This window comes from Xyrauchen texanus, chromosome 37 (genome assembly GCF_025860055.1).
Source record: "Xyrauchen texanus isolate HMW12.3.18 chromosome 37, RBS_HiC_50CHRs, whole genome shotgun sequence".
NCBI lineage: Eukaryota > Metazoa > Chordata > Actinopteri > Cypriniformes > Catostomidae > Xyrauchen > Xyrauchen texanus.
In genome coordinates this window covers 7,980,331-8,000,897 of record NC_068312.1, presented here as the reverse complement: position 1 = coordinate 8,000,897, position 20,567 = coordinate 7,980,331, and the positions used below count along the sequence as shown (strand labels likewise).

General features: G+C 41.1%; 1 protein-coding gene across 1 annotated transcript in view; it reads right to left on the bottom strand.

Moving 5' to 3' along the window:
• Positions 1 to 3,346: 3,346 nt before the first annotated feature.
• The window catches only part of frmd3 (FERM domain containing 3), a 100,287-nt gene continuing 83,066 nt past the window's right edge, over positions 3,347 to 20,567 (bottom strand). The window contains exon 14 of the mRNA XM_052108997.1: positions 3,347 to 4,543. Within this exon, the coding sequence (XP_051964957.1) occupies positions 3,894 to 4,543 (650 nt within the window). The 3' untranslated portion in view covers positions 3,347 to 3,893. The remainder of the gene's footprint in view (positions 4,544 to 20,567) is intronic.

Below are 20,567 nucleotides of genomic sequence, written 5' to 3'. Positions count from 1 at the left end.
GTTTTCCTTTTGAGTTTGTAACTTTCATTTTCAATGAATATAAAGAAAATCATTGCCTTTTCATATAAAAAAATCTGCCAGAGACAATTACATATTTATGTCATATTCATATTAAATGGCATAAATACTTCAAAATTTTAAGTAAAAAAAAAAAAAACGTATTTTATTCTGTATTATGGTTATGAGAATTAGATTCATGGCAAATAGGCTTTAAAAATGTATTTTGATTTTGTGTGTTTTTGACAAAAAGCATGTTCTTGACATGCTTTGTTTTTTTTTTTTTTTTTTTTTTTTTACATAAAATGTAACAATTGCAAAACATTTGCAATTTACCAATGAGAATTAAAATAATTCAGAACATTTGGATTCAATAGTTCAAGCTTTAAGTGACGGGCATAAATATACATTTAAATGACAAGATTAAAAGGAAAATACAAAATCTCTTTTAAAATAAGACCTTGAATTATATAAAGGTTTTGTTGCGGACAGTTTTGTTAAAATAACTTGACCACAGGCAAATAAAATCTCAGTTCTAACAAACATAAAAGCGAAATAAATATGAAATAAGCACCTCACCCCTCATCTTTATAGGGTGACATTAAAGTCTTGATATTCCTTCATGCAACAGAACGGCAAGGCTACAAAAACAATAACTAACACAACAAATTCAAGTGCATGACATTTCTGTTTGATATATTAAATGTTTTTACCCTCTGGCCAGTTACAACGAGGACATCTATTTTTTGCCACAATACAATACAATAAGAGATTTGTAATTTCATTGCCATATTCAACCAACCTACTTTTGCCTGTAATAAAATATTATAAAGATGTTTACATAATCACTGTTACTAAAGCATATTTAGGGAATATTTGTTCTCAGTTTAAAGAAATGATTCACCCAAAAATGAGAATTCTGATCATCATTTACTCACCTTTACAGTATGTCTTTCAAAGCAATTTGACTCAATTTGGCCGTTTTCTGGTTTCATTGGTCATGATAACGCACAAGATGCATGACTAAGCATGACTATATACCATCTACAATACTGGTATTTTTTTCTTCATATTTATATTATTGGCTGTTTCATGATGCATGACATTAATAAATATGACTCAACCCTGAGCTGCGAGTAAAGAGAATCCTGAACAGAATTTAAAAGAAAGAAAAAAGCCTTTATATGTTCATCTCAAATGGCATTCGGCCATTGTGAAGTCCTATGATTATACAGAAACATGAATTAAATGCGTTAGTTGAGTACACAAGTTCAGAGACTTGGAATGAGAATGATATTTCACAGTATTTACAAGCACATGCTGTCATAGCTGTCCAAATGGAAAGGAGAACTATTCAGCAGACAAGATTCTTAAATATACACATCTACTCAACAGTGTATGTGGATGTATATACACTGATATTCAGATTTTGTTTTCATAATGCACATACTGTAGGTAATGTAATGCTTAATGTGATTTAATGAGAAGCTTAGAGCAGGTATGGATGAATATCAAACACAATGAGCCACGAATGACAGTCAAATAGCAATCAGATATGTTCTTTGAAATGACATATTCATATAAATACATAATATGCATATATATATATATATATATATATATATATATATATATATATATATATATATTTTAATGTATTATTTTCCATCAGAAAAATAAACTGCTTTTTAAAGATCCTTCTATAATGCACATTCATTCCTGAGAGCGCCACCTGGTGTTTAATAATAAATATGTGATCAAGGGAGTATATTAAGAATAACTTCAAACTGCAACTGCTCTGAGCCTGATACAGTTTGACAGTAAATACGTCATTAGCCCTTTGCTATTATCTCAGCAAAATAATGTTACATCACATCAAATTTGCATCAAACGTAGCCTTATCTAAAGTCTGTATTTGATTGGGTTAATGTGGATGTGGAGGATAGGAGTTCATCTATTGTAACTCTGTAGTGATGTAGTATGTTGTGTGATTACAGATATTAGTTAAGTAAGATCGTCTAAAATGTATCACCATCATCTCTGTTTGCCCTTTTACAGCTATTCAACATGACATCTTAAAATCTTTAAGAAAAAAAAAGAAAGAAAAGAGAATCAATGCTTACATTTTGTGCTATTCTATTTAAAAACTACTGCACAGTATTTCAAGGTAAATTGTGTGATAATACAAATATTTCACTAATTTACCGCCTCCTTAACTAAGATAACTTTTTGCTGAAAATATAACTAAATGTAAGCATCACATAAAAATGTATAAAATAAAAAAATAAAACTATATTAAACTTTAGCATGTATCGCTTGCCCTCTCTTTTATATTTGTGTGTGTGTTTATAGTGCGTAGAAAAGGTTTGTTCCAATACAGTATTTTGAGGTCAGAATTAACTAGTCTTGAAATGGCTGTAATTTAATTTGTAAGAAAATATATCTTAATTTGGTGAAGCTCATTACCTCGTGCTTTTACATTTTGACATGGATTATGTGTGTTGTTATGAAAGCTGAACTTGTCAAGACTTCAAATGAATTCAAATGGATAATAATTATAAACAGCAGGGTCATTTTCAGAAAACGGTATCATTTGTGTGCTGTGTGTCCACATATATATATATATATATATATATACACACACTGATCAGCCACAACATTAAAACTACCTGCATGATATTATGTAGGTCCCCCTCGTTGGTGCCAGCTGGGCTGGTTTGAGTATTTCTGTGCCTGTTGATCTCCTGGGATTTTCACACACAACAGTCTCTAGAATGGTGCCAAAAACAAAAAACATCCAGAGAGCTACAGTTCTGTAGATGAAAATGCCTTGTTGATGAAAGAGGTCAACAGAGAATGGCCAGACTGGTTCGAATTGACAAAGTCTACGGTAACTCAGATAACCGCTCTGTACAGTTGTGGTGAGAAGAATATCATCCCAAAATACTATTCTGAGATGCGGGTTGGCGCTGTTTTGGCGGCACGATGGGGACCTACACAATATTAGGCAGGTGGTTTTAATGTTGTGGCTAATCGGTGTATATTAGATGCTTGTAATTAGATTACATTTTTAAATGTGTGTAATTAGATTACAGTTACTTTTTATGAAATACATGATTTTTGATTTCATGTTTACTAATGTTTAATTAAAGTAGTGTAAATTGATACAAATATTTTTTACATTTTATTTTCATCAAAACATGCAATGAGTAATCCAGAAGATTAGTAATCCACAAATTCAATCAAATTAGATTTTTAAAAAGTTTTTCTACTGAAAATGTTACTAATTAAAAATGTTGTTGTGTAATTTGTAATCAGTACCGGATTACATTTAAGTAGTAGTCTACCCAACTCTGTTTGCAAGGCAGTAACCACATATTTAGCATTGGGGTAAAAGCTTAGAAAAATAGAGTTTTGGAGAGTTCAACATTTTCTGTCACAAATGCCACAATTTCATGAGAATGACCCAGTTCTACATACTGAAACTGATACTGTTTTGTTAGTTTTTGACCAAGTGCATATAAAATGAATGAAAATAATCTTAAAGTAGCATTCACATCCACCATAAATGTTGAAATGAATGATATTCCAATGCATTTGATATCAGCGCTATACTTTGTTTATAACCATAATAAAGCTTAATAAAGACCTTTAAAATGCCCTTTTGTACAGTATGTCCTGCTGGTGTCCAATGTCTGCTGCTACAGCTAAAATACAATAAAACTAATGCTCTACACGCAGCTACGAGAACTTCAACATCCATCCCTAAACAAGCATGTGGCTTAACAGAATTATGAGTTTGACTTGCAAAATAAATAAATAAGTGTGATGTAGGAGAGAAAACCTGTTTTTTTTAATCTCATTCCCGCCCCCCATTCCTTGTGTGACTCAGTGACTCAACCCCATAGTTGCTCCATTATGAGTTCGAGTCTGCAGAGAAACCAGCGGCGCAGAGGGCAGTAGTACTCGTAGTGGAACTGCTCGAACTCTGGCGTCTGCCGAATGTCATGCAGGAATGAGATGTCCAGGTCTGATTCCAACAGTACAAGGAGAAGAGGAAAAAGAACCATTAGAAGCCCAGTTGCCATCACCAATAGACGGGCGGCACTGCGCAGACAGGCCTGCATCTGCTGCTGTCCACTTGCCGGCCTGCACAAGGATTGGCGAAATCCCTCTCTGTCCAGTTCCCGTTCCTTCTCGGCTTGAAGCTTGGCCTGCATCTCTGGATCAGCGTGAAGCTCCTTCAGCAAGCGTGCAGGACTCTGGAACAGCAGGTCTAAGCCACTCTGGCCCTCCTCCACTGGTGTCGGGACCAGACTTGCACAGGGGCTATACGGTGTGTCTGAGATAGTAAAAGTGCTGGCCACATCGTCTTCAGTGTCTTCATGTATCTCTCTCCATTCCTCCTCTACTCTCATCCTATTGGTGGTCTCGTTCTCTTGTCTCTCCTGAACATGGTTCTCAATCTCCTCTATCTCCACCTCCTCAGGTGTGACCGACGGTTTCAACGGGGACAGACAAACTGAGTCTTTCAAAGCCAAGAGTCCTGCAGAGTAAATCACAGTTGTATTATGGGTTAAGATTGATTGTGCACATTTCCTGAAAAATTTCAACATGATGACAAAGGAACTCAACATGTTGCTTACCAAATGTGCATGTACCCTCATACAGATCCCATTCTGCCAAAATACTGACGAGCAGCATCTCCCATTAAACATTTTTGTATCAATTCAAATATGTTTATTTTTTAATATGGCACTATTAATACTAATACTGAGACACAGGTTCTGGCCACATGGAAACCAGGTAGTAATCAAGTTCACATAAACAATGGTGAGCATTATTCAGAGGTTTTACTCTAAAATGACTTCACTATGCAACACAATTTTTGTTCCTGGGTAGTAAGTGTTATTTCCGAATTGCTTATGCCTAAAAAGTATAGAAAATAGCTATTATTCCTCACAAACCAGGACAGTGATATTATTAATAGCACATTTTTTATTGATGGTTAGGTTTAAGGTTGGGGTTTGGGGGTAGAGTTAATAAAATATGCATTCCTGTTTGCTGCATCACATAACTTACAACTAAATAAAACTTGTTTTACAACTTGCTTTTGGCACCCTTTTGTGGAAATGTAAATCACACATGCTCGTATGTTCAACAACTCTTCCAGCTTTGGCCACTGGTTAAAATTTCAGTAAACACAGACAGATTTCAGCTAAGGAACTGAATTGAAGCCGAATTGAGAGTGGGATCAGTCTCAAAATATAAAGTGGGATCCAAATGTCTGAGACCACAATATTTTGTTTATTTGTTTATATATATTATAAACAAAGATTTATTGCGAGGCCGATAAATCTGATGTTTTCTTACTTTTTTAATTATTGGCATCGGGTCGGTCGCAGCCCTGAGCAATACCGACAACTCTTCCGGTCGATGAGATTGCCTTCACTCAACATCTCTGGGTTGCTTCCAGGAAGTGGCTGCTGGCTGAGGACCATGACACTGAAGGAGTCATCGATTTAATGATGCTGGAGCAGCGGGTTTACCCGTAATATACGATCTGTCCCTATTTGCTTATAGGCATATTTATTTTATTTTATTTATTTTGGTAACAAACAACCATAATGTTAATTACTTTCTGCCATCGATTGATTTCTTACTTTCACATTTAAAAGATTTCATGTCAACGACTCCAACCAAATATCACACTTTCAAATCCATATTTCGCTAATAAAAAAGAGCAGTTGTATCAAGTGATGCGGGATGCTCAAACAAAAGAGGATACAACCCAATTGTTAATACCGTGGAGCCGTTAGGAAATGTTATTCTAGATGGATCATTATAATGCAATGGTGGGTCACTTAGTGCAGGAAAGGACACTGAACCGACTAATGGCCCGTTTCTATTAGCCGGGCATTCACAGGGATGTTCTCAGGTGGTGTGTGGCTTGCCGTGACTGTCAGCAGGTGAATCCTCTGTGAAAGTATAGAATTGTTTCTGTTAAATATGACCCCATTTTTAACCACTCCCTCATAGTGCTCAAACTACAGCATAAATACATTAAAGTGTCACCATATACCACTTCTTCATCTCTTTGTTACAACCCTGCTTTTATGTTCGAAGGTCAACCATTGAAGAACTCTAAAACATTAATAAGGATTAATATTGCCGGGGCATCACCCTGGAAATCAGGGAGTAATAACCAGACAGTCTCAATATAGGATTGTTCTCTTAGGAATGTCCAGAGAACATTAACATTCAAAAGGAAAACAATGAAGGCTTAAATCTGAGCACTGACATCCCCTGCCAGCCCTTGGCACAGGTGCATGCAGAACAATAACAAAACACTTTTCTTTAAAGTATAACAAAGTTTATTGATTCATTTATATCAATTAATAATCAATAAAATGCAGTTGATAAACTTCTGACTTCCAACTACAAACTAAACAGTAACATGATTATACACTCACCTAAAGGATTATTAGGAACACCATACTAATACTGTGTTTGACCCCCTTTCGCCTTCAGAACTGCCTTAATTCTACGTGGCATTGATTCAACAAGGTGCTGAAAGCATTCTTTAGAAATGTTGGCCCATATTGATAGGATAGCATCTTGCAGTTGATGGAGATTTGTGGGATGCACATCCAGGGCACGAAATTCCTGTTCCACCACATCCCAAAGATGCTCTATTGGGTTGAGATCTGGTGACTGTGGGGGCTACTTTATTACAGTGAACTCATTCAAGCTTTGTGACATGGTGCATTATCCTGCTGGAAGTAGCCATCAGAGGATGGGTACATGGTGGCCATAAAGGGATGGACATGGTCTGAAACAATGCTCAGGTAGGCCGTGGCATTTCAACGATGCCCAATTGGCACTAAGGGGCCTAAAGTGTGCCAAGAAAACATCCCCCACACCATTACACCACCACCACCAGCCTGCACAGTGGTAACAAGGCATGATGGATCCATGTTCTCATTCTGTTTAAACCAAATTCTGACTCTACCATCTGAATGTCTCAACAGAAATCGAGACTCATCAGACCAGGCATCATTTTTCCAGTCTTCAACTGTCCAATTTTGGTGACCTCTTGCAAATTGTAGCCTCTTTTTCCTATTTGTAGTGGAGATGAGTGGTACCCGGTGGGGTCTTCTGCTGTTGTAGCCCATCTGCCTCAAGTTTGTGCATGTTGTGGCTTCACAAATGCTTTGCTGCATACCTCGGTTGTAACGAGTGATTATTTCAGGCAAAGTTGCTCTTCTTTCAGCTTGAATCAGTCGGCCCATTCTCCTCTGACCTCTAGCATCAACAAGGCATTTTCGCCCACAGGACTGCTGCATACTGGATGTTTTTCCCTTTTCACACCATTCTTTGTAAACCCTAGAAATGGTTGTGCGTGAAAATCCCAGTAACTGAGCAGATTGTGAAATACTCAGACCGGCCCGTCTGACACCAACAACCATGCCACGCTCGAAATTGCTTAAATCACCTTTCTTTCCCATTCTGACATTCAGTTTGGAGTTCAGGAGATTGTCTTGACCAGGACCACACCCCTAAATGCACTGAAGCAACTGCCATGTGATTGGTTGATTAGATAATTGCATTAATGAGAAATTGAACAGGTGTTCCTAATAATCCTTTAGGTGAGTGTATATGGTAACAAATAAGCCTTTAATACATGAGAGGATTGTAGAGATGTGTGTGTGAATGGGTGTATGTGTGTGTGTAAGGAGAGAATGAGTGCACAAAATAGTGTCATGCGAGGTTTCCGGCCAGAGAATGTGGTTAATGGCGTCTGCCCACTTAAACCTCTGGGCGACGGACGCGCCAGCGCATCCTGCTGGATTTTTTCATCATTACAGTGGAAACAACATACATACAGGTAAGTGTAAGACATCATTAGAGACTATAAAGGGTCTACTTTTATTTGTGTACACTCACAATAAAAACAAAACCTTGTGCTTTTGTAAATAAAGAAAATAAAAAGGGTGAGCTTTCAGCAGTTCACGCACATATATCTGAAACACGTCAAAAAAATGAACTGAAACTCCACGAATACTTATAATACAAACATGAAACATATGTCTAAAGAAAGCTTAAAATGTCTACTTTTAACAATTCAAATTTAAAACAAATATTCTCCTGCAATGTAATCGGTATGAAACAAAGAGGTGTACAATTTCTCCTGGCTCAGCTAATTATCCCTAAGGTGATTACACCCAAGGGCAGAGGGCGCTATTCATTCGGTGTTGAGGCGATCAATGCAAATGGTAAATGCCCCGACTGTGCCTTAAAAACAAAGTTCATTCAGTTTTCTGCACATTTGGAAGATAGCACGATACACAGGCGAGGAAACTCATGGATAGTGACGAAGACTAAACATTTTCCTCAGAAGAAGAGTGGGACTCCGATGAATGTTTGTATTTTGAAGAGAGACTTGATCCAGCCGAGGATACAATTTTGGATGAGTAAGTAATTTAGTTTTATTACATATTAGTTGACATGCTATTTTATATAAACATGTAAATATTTTACTAGTGGGACGGTTTCCAGACTGGCCAGCCAGGATTCAGAGTATTAAAATTTGAAATATGTCCTAATATATAAGTTATATTGGGCAGCTGTGGCTCAGGTGGTAGAGCGAGTTGTCCACTAATCGCAGGGTTCGATTCCCTGCTCACATGACTCCACATGCCAAAGTGTCCTTGGGCAAGACACTGAACCCCAAGTTGCTTCCAATGGCAGGCTAGTGCCTTGCATGGCAGCTCTGCCATCATTGGTGTGTGAATGTGTGTGTGAATAGGTGAATGAGAAGTAGTGTAAAGTGCTTTGAATACCGCTAAGTTTAAAAAGGCGCTATATGTGCAGACCATTTATAGGTAGGCACAGCATTAACCGTAACACAATCCTTAGCTGTTCTTTGGTCATAACACCGTCTTTGTAAGATGACGATCTGCTAATTTGACTAGGAAATATAGTGGTCAAGCCAGTAGGTTTGAGACTGAACTTCACTAATTTTGTCCCTTCAGCTTGAAGCTGCTGTTGAAGGGTGTCATCAATGGTGAGGTTGTGACCTCTAAATGCATCCATGACATCAATTTCCATACCATGTTTGTCAGCACTGAGATGATGGTGCCTGGGTAGCTCAGTGAGTAAAGATGCTGAATACCACCCCTGGAGTTTGCGAGTTCGAATCCCAGGGTGTACTGAGTGACTCCAGCCAGGTCTCCTAAGCATCCAAATTGGCCAGATTGCTAAGGAGGGTAGATTCACATGGGGTAACCTCCTCGTGGTCGCTATAATGTGGTTCGCTCTTGTTGGGGCACATGGTGAGTTGTGCGTGGATGCCAAGGTTGATGGCGTGAAGCCTCCACATGCACTATGTCTCTGCGGTAGTGCACTCAACAAGCCACACGATAAGATATGCGGATTGAATGTCTCAGACGCGGAGGCAACTGAGATTCATCCTCCACCACGCAGATTGAGGCGAGTCACTACGCTACCACGAGGACTTAGAGTGCATTGGGAACTGGGCATTCCAAATTGAGAAAAAAAAAAAAAAAAAAAAAGAATGCCGTCTAGTTTGATAATGTTAGTTAGTGGCTGTATCATGGCGGTTGTATGACATTAGAACTTCGGTGACTGATGTGTTAACAAGGCAGCGATTACCTGCTCACTCTACCTTTGTCTCTGTTCCTTCATCTTTGGCAGACATGCTACCTTGACACTTTTGTTCAGGGGATTCGGCTCTTAGGCCGCCTCTCTAACAAAGGGGTTGCTTGGACAAACCCAATGAATGTCCTTTGTCTTGGTACACATACTTAGGTTAGGGATAAGGTAGAGTGAGGGGTCATCATTGTGGTAGGCGAGTGTTGGTGGTGTTTTGAGGTGAATGTGTTTGTTACCTCTCCGAAAACCAACATTCAATATGGACTAAAGTCTGTATACTTTGTATACTTTCTATCTTTCTATGATGGATAGATTGAGAATGAATCCTATTCCGAGGTTCTGAGGATTTACATAAATTAGAAATGCACTGCTAAGACTATATGCCAGGTATATTTGTGAAGGCTGCACAATGGAGGTAGTAGCAGATCTAAGGATTTGTTCGAAAAGGTCTAGGGAGACCAGGAAAGCTGGAATCCTTCCACCACTCAGAGTGGTGCTAGGAGTTTTTGCATGCCAATGGGATGGGTTGAGGCACACAGCTATCCTTATGGTGCGACTGTGCTGCATCTTGAAGCAGCTTGAAGAGCTTAATCTAATTCTAATGGAGCTGTATTTGTTTGGCTTGGCTTTGAGACCTACCGGTGAGAGATTTCCCACAATCTTGAAGGGACATTAGCAAGTTTGTAGGAACTTTTTAGAGATTCCTGCTGGTTTGGTGAATCTGAAAAATTGGTACCTTGGTATTCACGCTGAGAAGCTTTCCTGTCATAGTAGGCTTTGGATCCCTTGACGCTGGCCTTCAAGATGGTTACGCTGGTCTGTCACTTGGTATACCATATAGGTGGTTGCAACACTGATGCCTTCGGTCGGTACAGAAGGTGTAGCGGAATGGTCATTTCTCTTACAGTCAACATTTCGAATGGTGTGACTCCTGTGGAGTGGTGCGGAGTAGACCTAATGGCCATCAGTACCATGGGGAGTTTCACACCCTAATCTCTGCCATTAAGGTTAGCATACTTTTTAAGCATGTTGATAATGATGCGGTTGGCAAGTTCGACCTGTTCAGATGATTGGGGATGATACAGGATGTGGAAGTTGACTTCCACACCCATGATTTCATAGATGGTAGTCTTGATGCTTGAGGTAAAATTAGTGTCTTGATCCATATCAACAGAGAGGGGTAGGGTAGCCCCCAGTGGCTGAACACAGGGTTCTGCAGCAGGACTGTGGTTGTTATGGCTGTGTCGTTAGGGGCAGGGAGGCATTCTAGCCACTTCGTGGAAGCGCAGGTAACCTTGAGAAGGTACTTGTTACCTTGTGAGGACTTGGGGGCTGGTCCAATCCAATCCACCAGGAGGTGGGACCATGGGACCATGATCCCTCGGTTCTGGAGTGGGGCCTGATCCAGCGTCTGTACAGCTGGAACAGGCTACAGACCAGGCATCCTTTGACCTAAGAATGGGTGTCGCGGGCCATTGATGGCCAATAAACAACTTGCTGGGGAGTCTTGAGAGTTGCCTTGTGACCCCGGTGGCCTCCGACAGGGGAGTCGTGAGCGTGGGCAAGCATCACTCCCCTATGATCTGTTGGAACAACCCAACGAGCTGGTCCCTGTTCGTTTTGGGTATAGACCAACAAACCTATCTTCATTTTAAGACATGGCTGGTCATGAAGGAGAGCATGTAGCTCCTCCAACTCACATGGTGGGTGTTGAGAGGCCCCGTGTGTTGCAGGGTTTGCTACCCACTGCCAGATGGTTTGGATGGCTGTATCGTGCTCCTGAATGTTGATCAGATCTGATGATTTGACAGAAGCAGCGGAGTGGTGACAAGTAAGGATTATGGGCTTGGTTGCCCTTCACAGTCACAGTGTTGGCATTCAGCCAGGCCCTGGCCCAAGGCCATTTTATGGTTATGGCATACTTGACCTCAGTGCCATAGCTTGCAGTGCCATCATCCAAGTGGCAATGCAGCTGTTGGACACCCACCCCTCCCTCAGCTGTTGGCTGTTCAGGAAGGTGACAGGTTGGTGACAAATCTCAATGACTGTCTTTTGACCCCCAAAGTAGCTACGGAAGTGTTCCACAGCCCATAGAGTGGCCAGGCGGGCCTTCTCGCCGTCAGAGAACTTAATCTCAACAACAATAAGAGGTTGGCTGGCATAGTTTCCTGTTTCTGTGTCGGGGCGGCACTGAGACAGTGGGATGAGTAGCTTCCCTCAAGGTGGAACTCTTTATCCTTGTTTGGGTAGGCCAGAGAGAGTGCAGAGCTGAGCTTGTTTTTCATCTGGCAGAAAGCCAGTTCCTGTGGCTCTCCCCACTCGAATGTTTTGCCTTTTATGGAGTAGTTATATGAGGGGTCAGGCTATCTCTGCATAGTCCTCTATGAACAGTCAGGAGTAGTTGCAGACACCTATGAAGCTTCTGATTTCTGATAAACCTGTTGGAGCTTTGATGTCATGGATGGCTCAAACTCTACCAGCTTCGATACCATCTGTACTCACTGTTAGACCCACATACTCAACCTTGCTGCGGCACCACTGGCCCTTGGCTAGTGCAATTTTGGCTCCAGAAGTGGAGAGTTGGTTAAGTACATGTTGGAATTCAGTCAAGTGTTCCTCAAAGGTCTGGTTCCTCATGTGGATGTCATCCACGTAGATGAGGTTACCATGGGCAGCGGCATCCCTCATGGCCTTTTTAATTTGGCTGGGGAGTTTGAATATCCGAATGGACAACAGATCCAGGTGATTGGTGGTTACCAAAAGAGAAAGCAAGCTTGTCGACTCTCATAGTCTAGAAGCTAGAGAAGAAGTGGGCCCCTTTGACCTTGGCCAGTAATTGCACCAAATGAATCATTGGCCAGAAGGAAAGTGGTACCTGCTTATTCAGAGGGCGATAGTCAATGGTGAGATGCCACTTGCCAGTCAGCTTTAACACTGGCCAGATAGGTGAGTTGTAGGTTGAGTTGCATTCCCGAATGATTTGCTTTTGCAAAAGCTTGTCGAGGATCCCTTGGATCGACTCAAAGGCAGCCAGGGGGATTTGGGCGTACAAATGTGGGTTGCTCATTTGGATCAGTGGGAATGCGAAGGGTCGGTGGTCGGTGACCCCACAATCATGGGAATCTCTCGAGAAGATTGGATGGAAATCATGAAATAGTTTCCAAAGTGGGATTCTCTGATCCTCTGTTGTAAAAGCATCTGCTTTGGCTGCTTATTGACCTCGGCCTCAAAGCCAACATAGGGTTCCTCTGGTGAGGAGCAGGTTCTGTCATCACCAGGGGTTGTCTCTCTGGGTTGAGTCACAAGAGGGTATATGACCATGTCACCTCTGGTGCCCAGGGTAGCGCTGCATATTGGTTTGCCTTGTAGTGCTTTATTGCAGGCCACCATGATCATTTTGGTCAGTAAAGTGGACATGTCACTTTCCAGGTTGTTGTTCGTGGCTAATGATGGAGGTAATACTCCTATCACTGGCAGTGTCAGTTTGAAACCACGAAACGAGTTATCGACCAACATCCAATGGAGGAGTACTTTGTTTACACAAGTCATCGTAAAGGTCCTGGCTCATAGCGATCTTTTCAGACCAGAGTGTTACAAGCTCTTCTGGTGTCACTATACCATTGATGTGCACATCTCCCACTATGTGGGGGCTGTACAGGGTTAAGTTTGTGTTCTTCAGTGATCAAATGAAAGACTTGTGGTCATGAAATTAGTTTTGACTACCAACCTGTGGTGGCTATGGGCTCGCAGGTGGCATAGTAGGATCTGAGCCAGGGTCAGGCTCTGAAGGAGGCATGGACTTATTGGACTTATTTCGAAACCAGTGTCAAGTAGTGCGTGGGAGTTGATGCACCCCCCTACCACTACTGATGTGTATATACATCGGCGTTGCCTTTAAGGCCCAGATCACCCAAGAAGGGCAGGAGAAAAGGAGGGTGTGGTGTGTTAGGAATGACTGTTTTGGGGAGCAACTCGGCCTCCCCTGTTCCCCTTTGCAACCTCCAAAGTAAACGTTGGCATTAACGGGACGGGGTACATAGTCTAGTCATGCTGATGGAGGGGTGTCGGCAACCCTGGTGAATGATGGAGTACATCAAGCTGTGTTACTGCCTCCATCAGGCATCTCCTGATTATACCATCCATTTCCTGTCTCAAACCTTGTCCTCTGGGGAGGTTTGAAACCTTGTCTCACCTTCTTGTTTGGGTTTCAGTTCGAACCATATCTTTCCCTTCAGGCTTGATCATGGGGGTGTTTCTGTTCACCACCCCCCTGGTTCGGTTGCCCACCCTGCTGGCGATGTGTTCGGCACCCCTGGAGTCCTGCTCTAACCTTAATGTGAGGCATATCGTTGCCTTCAAGCGCTCGGTCAGCGTTTTCGGAGGCTTGGATCCCCAGGGATCTGGTGTCACCTTAGTGCCCTCGGGCAGGGTGGGCTTGCGTCTCCAATGCTGGTTGCTCATACCTTCTGATTTCCTGCATGGTAGGATTGCCCGTTCTGCAGTGCATCATGACATCATATCGCACAATCTCGTGGAGGTTGTGAAGGAAGAGAGATTTGAAAGCCCGTTCCTCCTCCAGACCAGGTGCATTACGTCCTTGGAATATTGCGGTTCTCAGGTGTCTGTAACACTCACAAATAGGCTCATGCCTCTTCTAAGCGATGGTGAAAGCGCCTAGGTTAGCGGAGGCTTCATCGGTATACGGTGAATACTCCTTGAATAGGGATTTACACAGAGCTGAGTAGCGGACTCAAGGACCAGTCAGTAAAGTTGCCATGAACACATGGACACTCCTCACCATGGTCTTCCATATGAGCTTGAGTTTTTCATGCGATGAAACATGAGCTAAGTCAACAAGGCAGCACTCAATTTATCAGAGATAATCAGCGATGTTTGAATCTCGACTACTCTGGTCAAATCATTCTATGTCCCTTGCGAGGGACTCGAGTTGTCGAGTTCGCAAACCTTGTTGTTGGTATGACCATGGGTTAGTATGACCACGGTAAACTCCTGTCGACACACAGGGGTGGGCTGGGACAGGTGCTCTGTGGTTTGCAGTTAGCTTCTGTGGTGATGAAGAAGGAAAATTTGTCTAACGAGGTCTGGGATTAGACATAATCAACTTGTTCCTGCAATGCTTCATCAAAATGACTAACATTGTAGCCATTGAGGTTATCTTTCTCCTCTATGGAGTGACGGGGGATAGTGGCAACCACATCTTGCAGTGCTGGGTCGTCTGACCTCTGAGGAGCTTCATCTCCGGCCACATGGGGCAGTAAAATGCTTGTGACACAGTGGCTCTGATAGCTTGTTGTTTTACAGTACCTATAATGCTGACACGAACACACTGTAAGATTATATATGCTGAAGAATTCCACCAACATGATTTGAAACAAGGAAAACCCAGCCTTTCAGTTTGGAATGTTTCCACATCATAAATAACAGGCCTTCAAAAGAACCCCTACACAGTTACACCAGGCTGTTTGCACAACTCCAAGACATTTAATCTTAATCTGGCCTTGCTAGATAATGCTGAAAATCACTTTGAACGGTGGTAACGTTTGTACCTGACAAATTAATGATTAAAGACTGATGGAACTCTTTAAAATGTGTGTGTAGCAATGTGCAATCACCTATAATTGATAAATATAATCTTTAATTTTGTATGATTCATCTCATTCTACTAAAAATGGTAACTATAAGGTTTAAATTGATAAAATACAATGATCTGTAAAACCAATATGAATTTGAAACAAGGGATTTTCATGTTTTGTTACCTACACATATAAAAACCATGACATTTTTTTTATGTTTAGCGTGTAAGTGTTTGCTGGCGTATGCAGAGAAAGCTGATGAAAACGAATATCATGTCTCTTGTGCCATTCTCAAGATATAAAATCTCATGTTTAAATATGCACTATTTTTGAGCGGGAAATTGAAAGAGTCTGAAACAAAGGACGATAACTCAACTGTCGGAAAATACAGCCCAGTTTACCATGTGACTCTGAAAAGTCACTTCTGATTGGCACTGGACACCTTTGGGGGATGCGGCCAATTTCAGTTCAAATAGTTCCAAACAGGAAGAACTCTTGCTCTTCTCTTCGTCGCTCTGTCTCTCTTCTCCAGTCTCTTCTCTTCTGCTTCATCTTCTGTTCTGCTGACTGTTCAGACTTCGCACTGACTCTTACCATGTGAGATCCATGGGAGCTTGGGACTCGACATCCCGAGAAGGAGTGAGAATATTTCATATTTCGAGACCCTAAATTCCCTACTAAATACCGCATTTCCTAAATACCCTACATAACTGATCCCGTCAACATCTCTAAATTATATACAGGTGAAACTCGAAAAATTAGAATATCGTGCAAAAGTTCATTAATTTCAGTAATTCAACTTAAAAGGTGAAACTAATATATTATATAGACTCATTACAAGCAAAGTAAGATATTTCAAGCCTTTATTTGATATAATTTTGATGATTATGGCTTACAGCTTATGAAAACCCCAAATACAGAATCTCAGAAAATTAGAATATTACATGAAATCAATAAAAAAAAGGATTTTAAATACAGAAATGTCGGACCTCTGAAAAGTATAATCATGCATATGTACTCAGTACTTGGTTTGGGCCCCTTTTGCATTAATTACTGCCTCAATGCGGCGTGGCATGGATGCTATCAGCCTGTGGCACTGCTGAGGTGTTATGGAAGACCAAGATGCTTCAATAGTGGCCTTCAGCTCTTCTGCATTGTTTGGTCTCATGTCTCTCATCTTTCTCTTAGCAATGCCCCATAGATTCTCTATGGGGTTCAGGTCAGGTGAGTTTGCTGGCCAATCAAGCACAGTAATACCATGGTCATTGAACCAGGTTTTGGTACTTTTGGCAGTGTGGGCAGGTGCCAAGTCATGCTGGAAAATGAAGTCAGCATCTCCATAAAGCTTGTCTGCTGAAGGAAGCATGAAGTGCTCTAAAATGTCCCGGTAGACGGCTGCGTTGACTCTGGACTTAATAAAGCACAGTGGACCAACACCAGCCGATGACATGGCTCCCCAAACCAACACAGACTGTGGAAACTTCACACTGGACTTCAAGCATCTTGGATTGTGTGCCTCTCCATTCTTCCTCCAGACTCTGGGACCTTGGTTTCCAAATGAGATGCAAAATTTGCTCTCATCAGAAAAGAGGACTTTGGACCACTGAGCAACAGACCAGTTCTTTTTTTCTTTAGCCCAGGTAAGACGTTTGACATTTGAAGCCCATGTCCAGGACCCGCCTGTGTGTGGTGGCTCTTGATGCAGTAACTCCAGCCTCAGTCCACTCCTTGTGAAGCTCCCCACACATTTGAATGGCCTTTTCCTGACAATCCTCTCCAGGCTACGGTCATCCCTGCTGCTTGTGCACCTTTTTCTTCCACACTTTTCCCTTCCACTTAACTTTCTATTAATGTGCTTTGATACAGCACTTTGAGAACATCCAACTTCTTTTGCAATTACCTTTTGAGGCTTTCCCTCCTTGTGGAGGGTGTCAATGATGGTTTTCTGCACAACTGTCAGGTCAGCAGTCTTCCCCATGATTGTGAATTCAACTGAACCAGACTGAGAGACCATTTAAAGGCTCAGGAACCCTTTGCAGGTGTTTAGCTGATTAGAGTGGGACACTTTGAGCCTACAATACTGAACCTTTTCACAATATTCTAATTTTCTGAGATTCTGAATTTGGGGTTTTCATAAGCTGTAAGCCATAATCATCAAAATTATATCAAATAAAGGCTTGAAATATCTTACTTTGCTTGTAATGAGTCTATATAATATATTAGTTTCACCTTTTAAGTTGAATAACTGAAATTAATGAACTTTTGCACAATATTCTAATTTTTCGAGTTTCACCTGTATGTAATACCCTACAACACTGATTTACAAGAATAACACACTATAATAATCTATGCTCTATAATACTCTATATCTATAATAATGTGGGTAGAATGTGTGTTCATCCAGTGTTAGACTCTGACTCTGTACCTCGAAGCTCGGGTGATGACGAGAGGGCTTTTCCTCGCTCTACTGGTGGGCAGCAGGGCGGCTGATTCTTGGCGGGTTGACAGAGATATCAGCGAAGTCAACTCAGTTGAAGATGGAAGATAAATCTTTCTTCACTTCTACAGGCAAAATAGTGAGACTCCGATTGCTCGGCGGTCTCCTTCGGATCCGTTAGTGTGCTCGATGGAACTCGATGCTAGTCCAGCGAGATGGAAATTGTATGGCCAAAGTTCAGGTATGTACGTTACTTTCTTGGGCAATGAGGCTACTCCTGAGAGCAGCATACTGTAGCTGGAAGCAAGCTTAGGAGGAATCTCCAGAGTTTTATACTCTCGATGACATCATGATTGAGGGACGCGTCCTGTCGTGCATTTCATCCTATAGGAGTTGAAAGTTTGATCCTTCAGAATCTCACACCTAGGTTTAAAGTGAGCAAGGCTTGATGGGATCTGTAGTCTGTTTGGACTCTGTTTGGTTCTGTTTTCGTGTTATCAGGCTTTAAGTGTTCCTATAGGCCTCAATCTGGCTTTATGACGGTGTGTAGGCCTGCCTTTGTCTCCTATCTGAGCACATGTGGCCCAACATTTATGATTTGGGAGAGAGAGTTGCAATTGGATACTGGTTTGGCATGGGATAGGGTTTGGGGCAACACTTTATTTTCTTCATGGAATTTAGCGCACCAGTTAATACAGTTAAAGTTACTTCAAAGGGCATATATTACTCCCTTGAAGTGTTTTCAGATTAATGTATCCAAGGATCCCTATTGTCACTCATGTAATAATATGACTGTTGGCAAAGTGATGCATATGTTCTGGAACTGCCCTGTTATCTCTGTATTCTGGTCCTGTGTATCCTCAGTTCTTTCAGATGCTCTGGGCCACAAAATTATGGCATCTCTTCCTTTGTTCTTACTAAATGATGACTCAGCTGTGCATGGCGACAGAATGAACCAACCCACTCTCCGATGCTGTAATCGAAAGCTCATCCACTTCTCGAGTCGCGACATCGAACTCGCTCTGAGATGAGCCGGCGGTCACATCGCGGAACTCGCTGGGGCAAACAAGCATGCTGGGGAATGGGAGGTCCGTGGGGGATATCCCAGCGGAGAAGCTCCCATTGAAGTCCCCAAATCGCCCCCAGTGCTAACCGACCACGCCTCATACCCGTGGGTAGAAGGACCGAGTCGGGGAGCCACTGGAGTGGCTTTCCCTCTTACGAGAGAAAGCCGCGACCGCAACGTTGCCAAAATCATGGCCTTGCAGTGAGAGCTCCTTTGCTATGAAGAAAAGCACTTACTTATTGAGCCGCATGTATATGGGCAACCTATTCTCATAGAATGAACATAACTATAACTACATTTTTGAAAAATGACTTTTACATGCCACATTCTACATATCGCTGCAGTTCCCTGGTGAAATTAACACTAGAGGTGCTACAAAAACTGTGTTTTATTAACCTTCCCAAAAATCTACAATGGCTGAGTAAGCATAAACACATATTTTTCACACTATTACTCACACTGCTATGTTATGATATCGAAACAATTTTTAATTTGAAAAACAATACATTTGAATTTGTATTACACACTCACCTACACTTAAACACTTTTTCCAAAGCGATTAGCTTCCGCAGTAACTCACTTGATAGTGTTAGACTTTGCCATCAGAAGACTGCTTTTCGAACCCTGGCAAGCATGTAAGCTGACTCATGAAACAAAAGAATCATAGAAACGACAAGAAATTATGTGGTTGCTTCCGAAAATGTGCTTTTCATATAAAATTTTTTGGACACTATTGGTTTGGTTTTAGTGTTGGTTCAGGGCAAGGATGTCTGTTTTGTGTCTACCTCTCATTTAATTTAAGAACACTATTGGTTAGATTTAGGTTAAAGGATTATGTTACGGAGGTATGATTTACTTCCATCTAATATTTACCTTTAACACCGCGTCTGATTCTGACACCATTTCACCCGTTTTTGGCCATTCATTGGGAAACTGCAGCAAAAATGTATACTAAAGCACAAAATGTTGTTTTGCAAAATCATTGCCAGAGTCACATAATGTTCATGAGAGAAGGATGTATATGGGAGTAAAGCATACTCCACTAACAGAGTGCACGTAAACGGGAACACTGTTTTCGTGTCTTTAGCAGCTTTCCTGTTATAAGCAGCTTTCTGGTGTCCATGTAAACAAACTCTATGGAAAATGGGTCAAATTGTATGTAGCAGTACTGGGAATATTTCATACAAAATTATTATTTTTTTTTTTTCAATAAACCAAGTAAAACATACAAAAATAAAATTATGTTCCCAAAAGAAAAAAATAACCCTTTCTTTACTAATTTACTGTATGTCAGTTATTAAGTCTACGTTCACTTTTCATTTCACTTCAAATTCATTTCAATTCTATCAAAATGTTGTCATCAGTTTGCCTAAAAGAACTCAAAACATTCAGATTCAAACATGATTAATGGAGGTGTACATTTTGTTTGTACTAACATTTTGAAAATACAAAAACTTTAATGAATGTGACAATTTATGAAAAAAGGGCTTTACGAATGCTTTTCACAAAAATTTGTTCTGCTCGTTTTATATGAATGATGTCCATCATGTGCATGTGCTTTGTGTGTGTTTATACAGCAGTTGAGTGACACAGCTGTAGTCTGTGCTCTTTGGACAAGTCAAGTCTAAATATAGACCCAGCTGCCTGGGTAGCGTGGATTAAGACAAGTCTCCAGGCTAAGTTGTCACTGACATCGATGCTGCTCCACGCAACTATTGCCAAACACACACAGATCTAACTTGGCAATGTGATCTAAATAAACATCTCATCATTTCACAATAATATTGTAAATTACAAT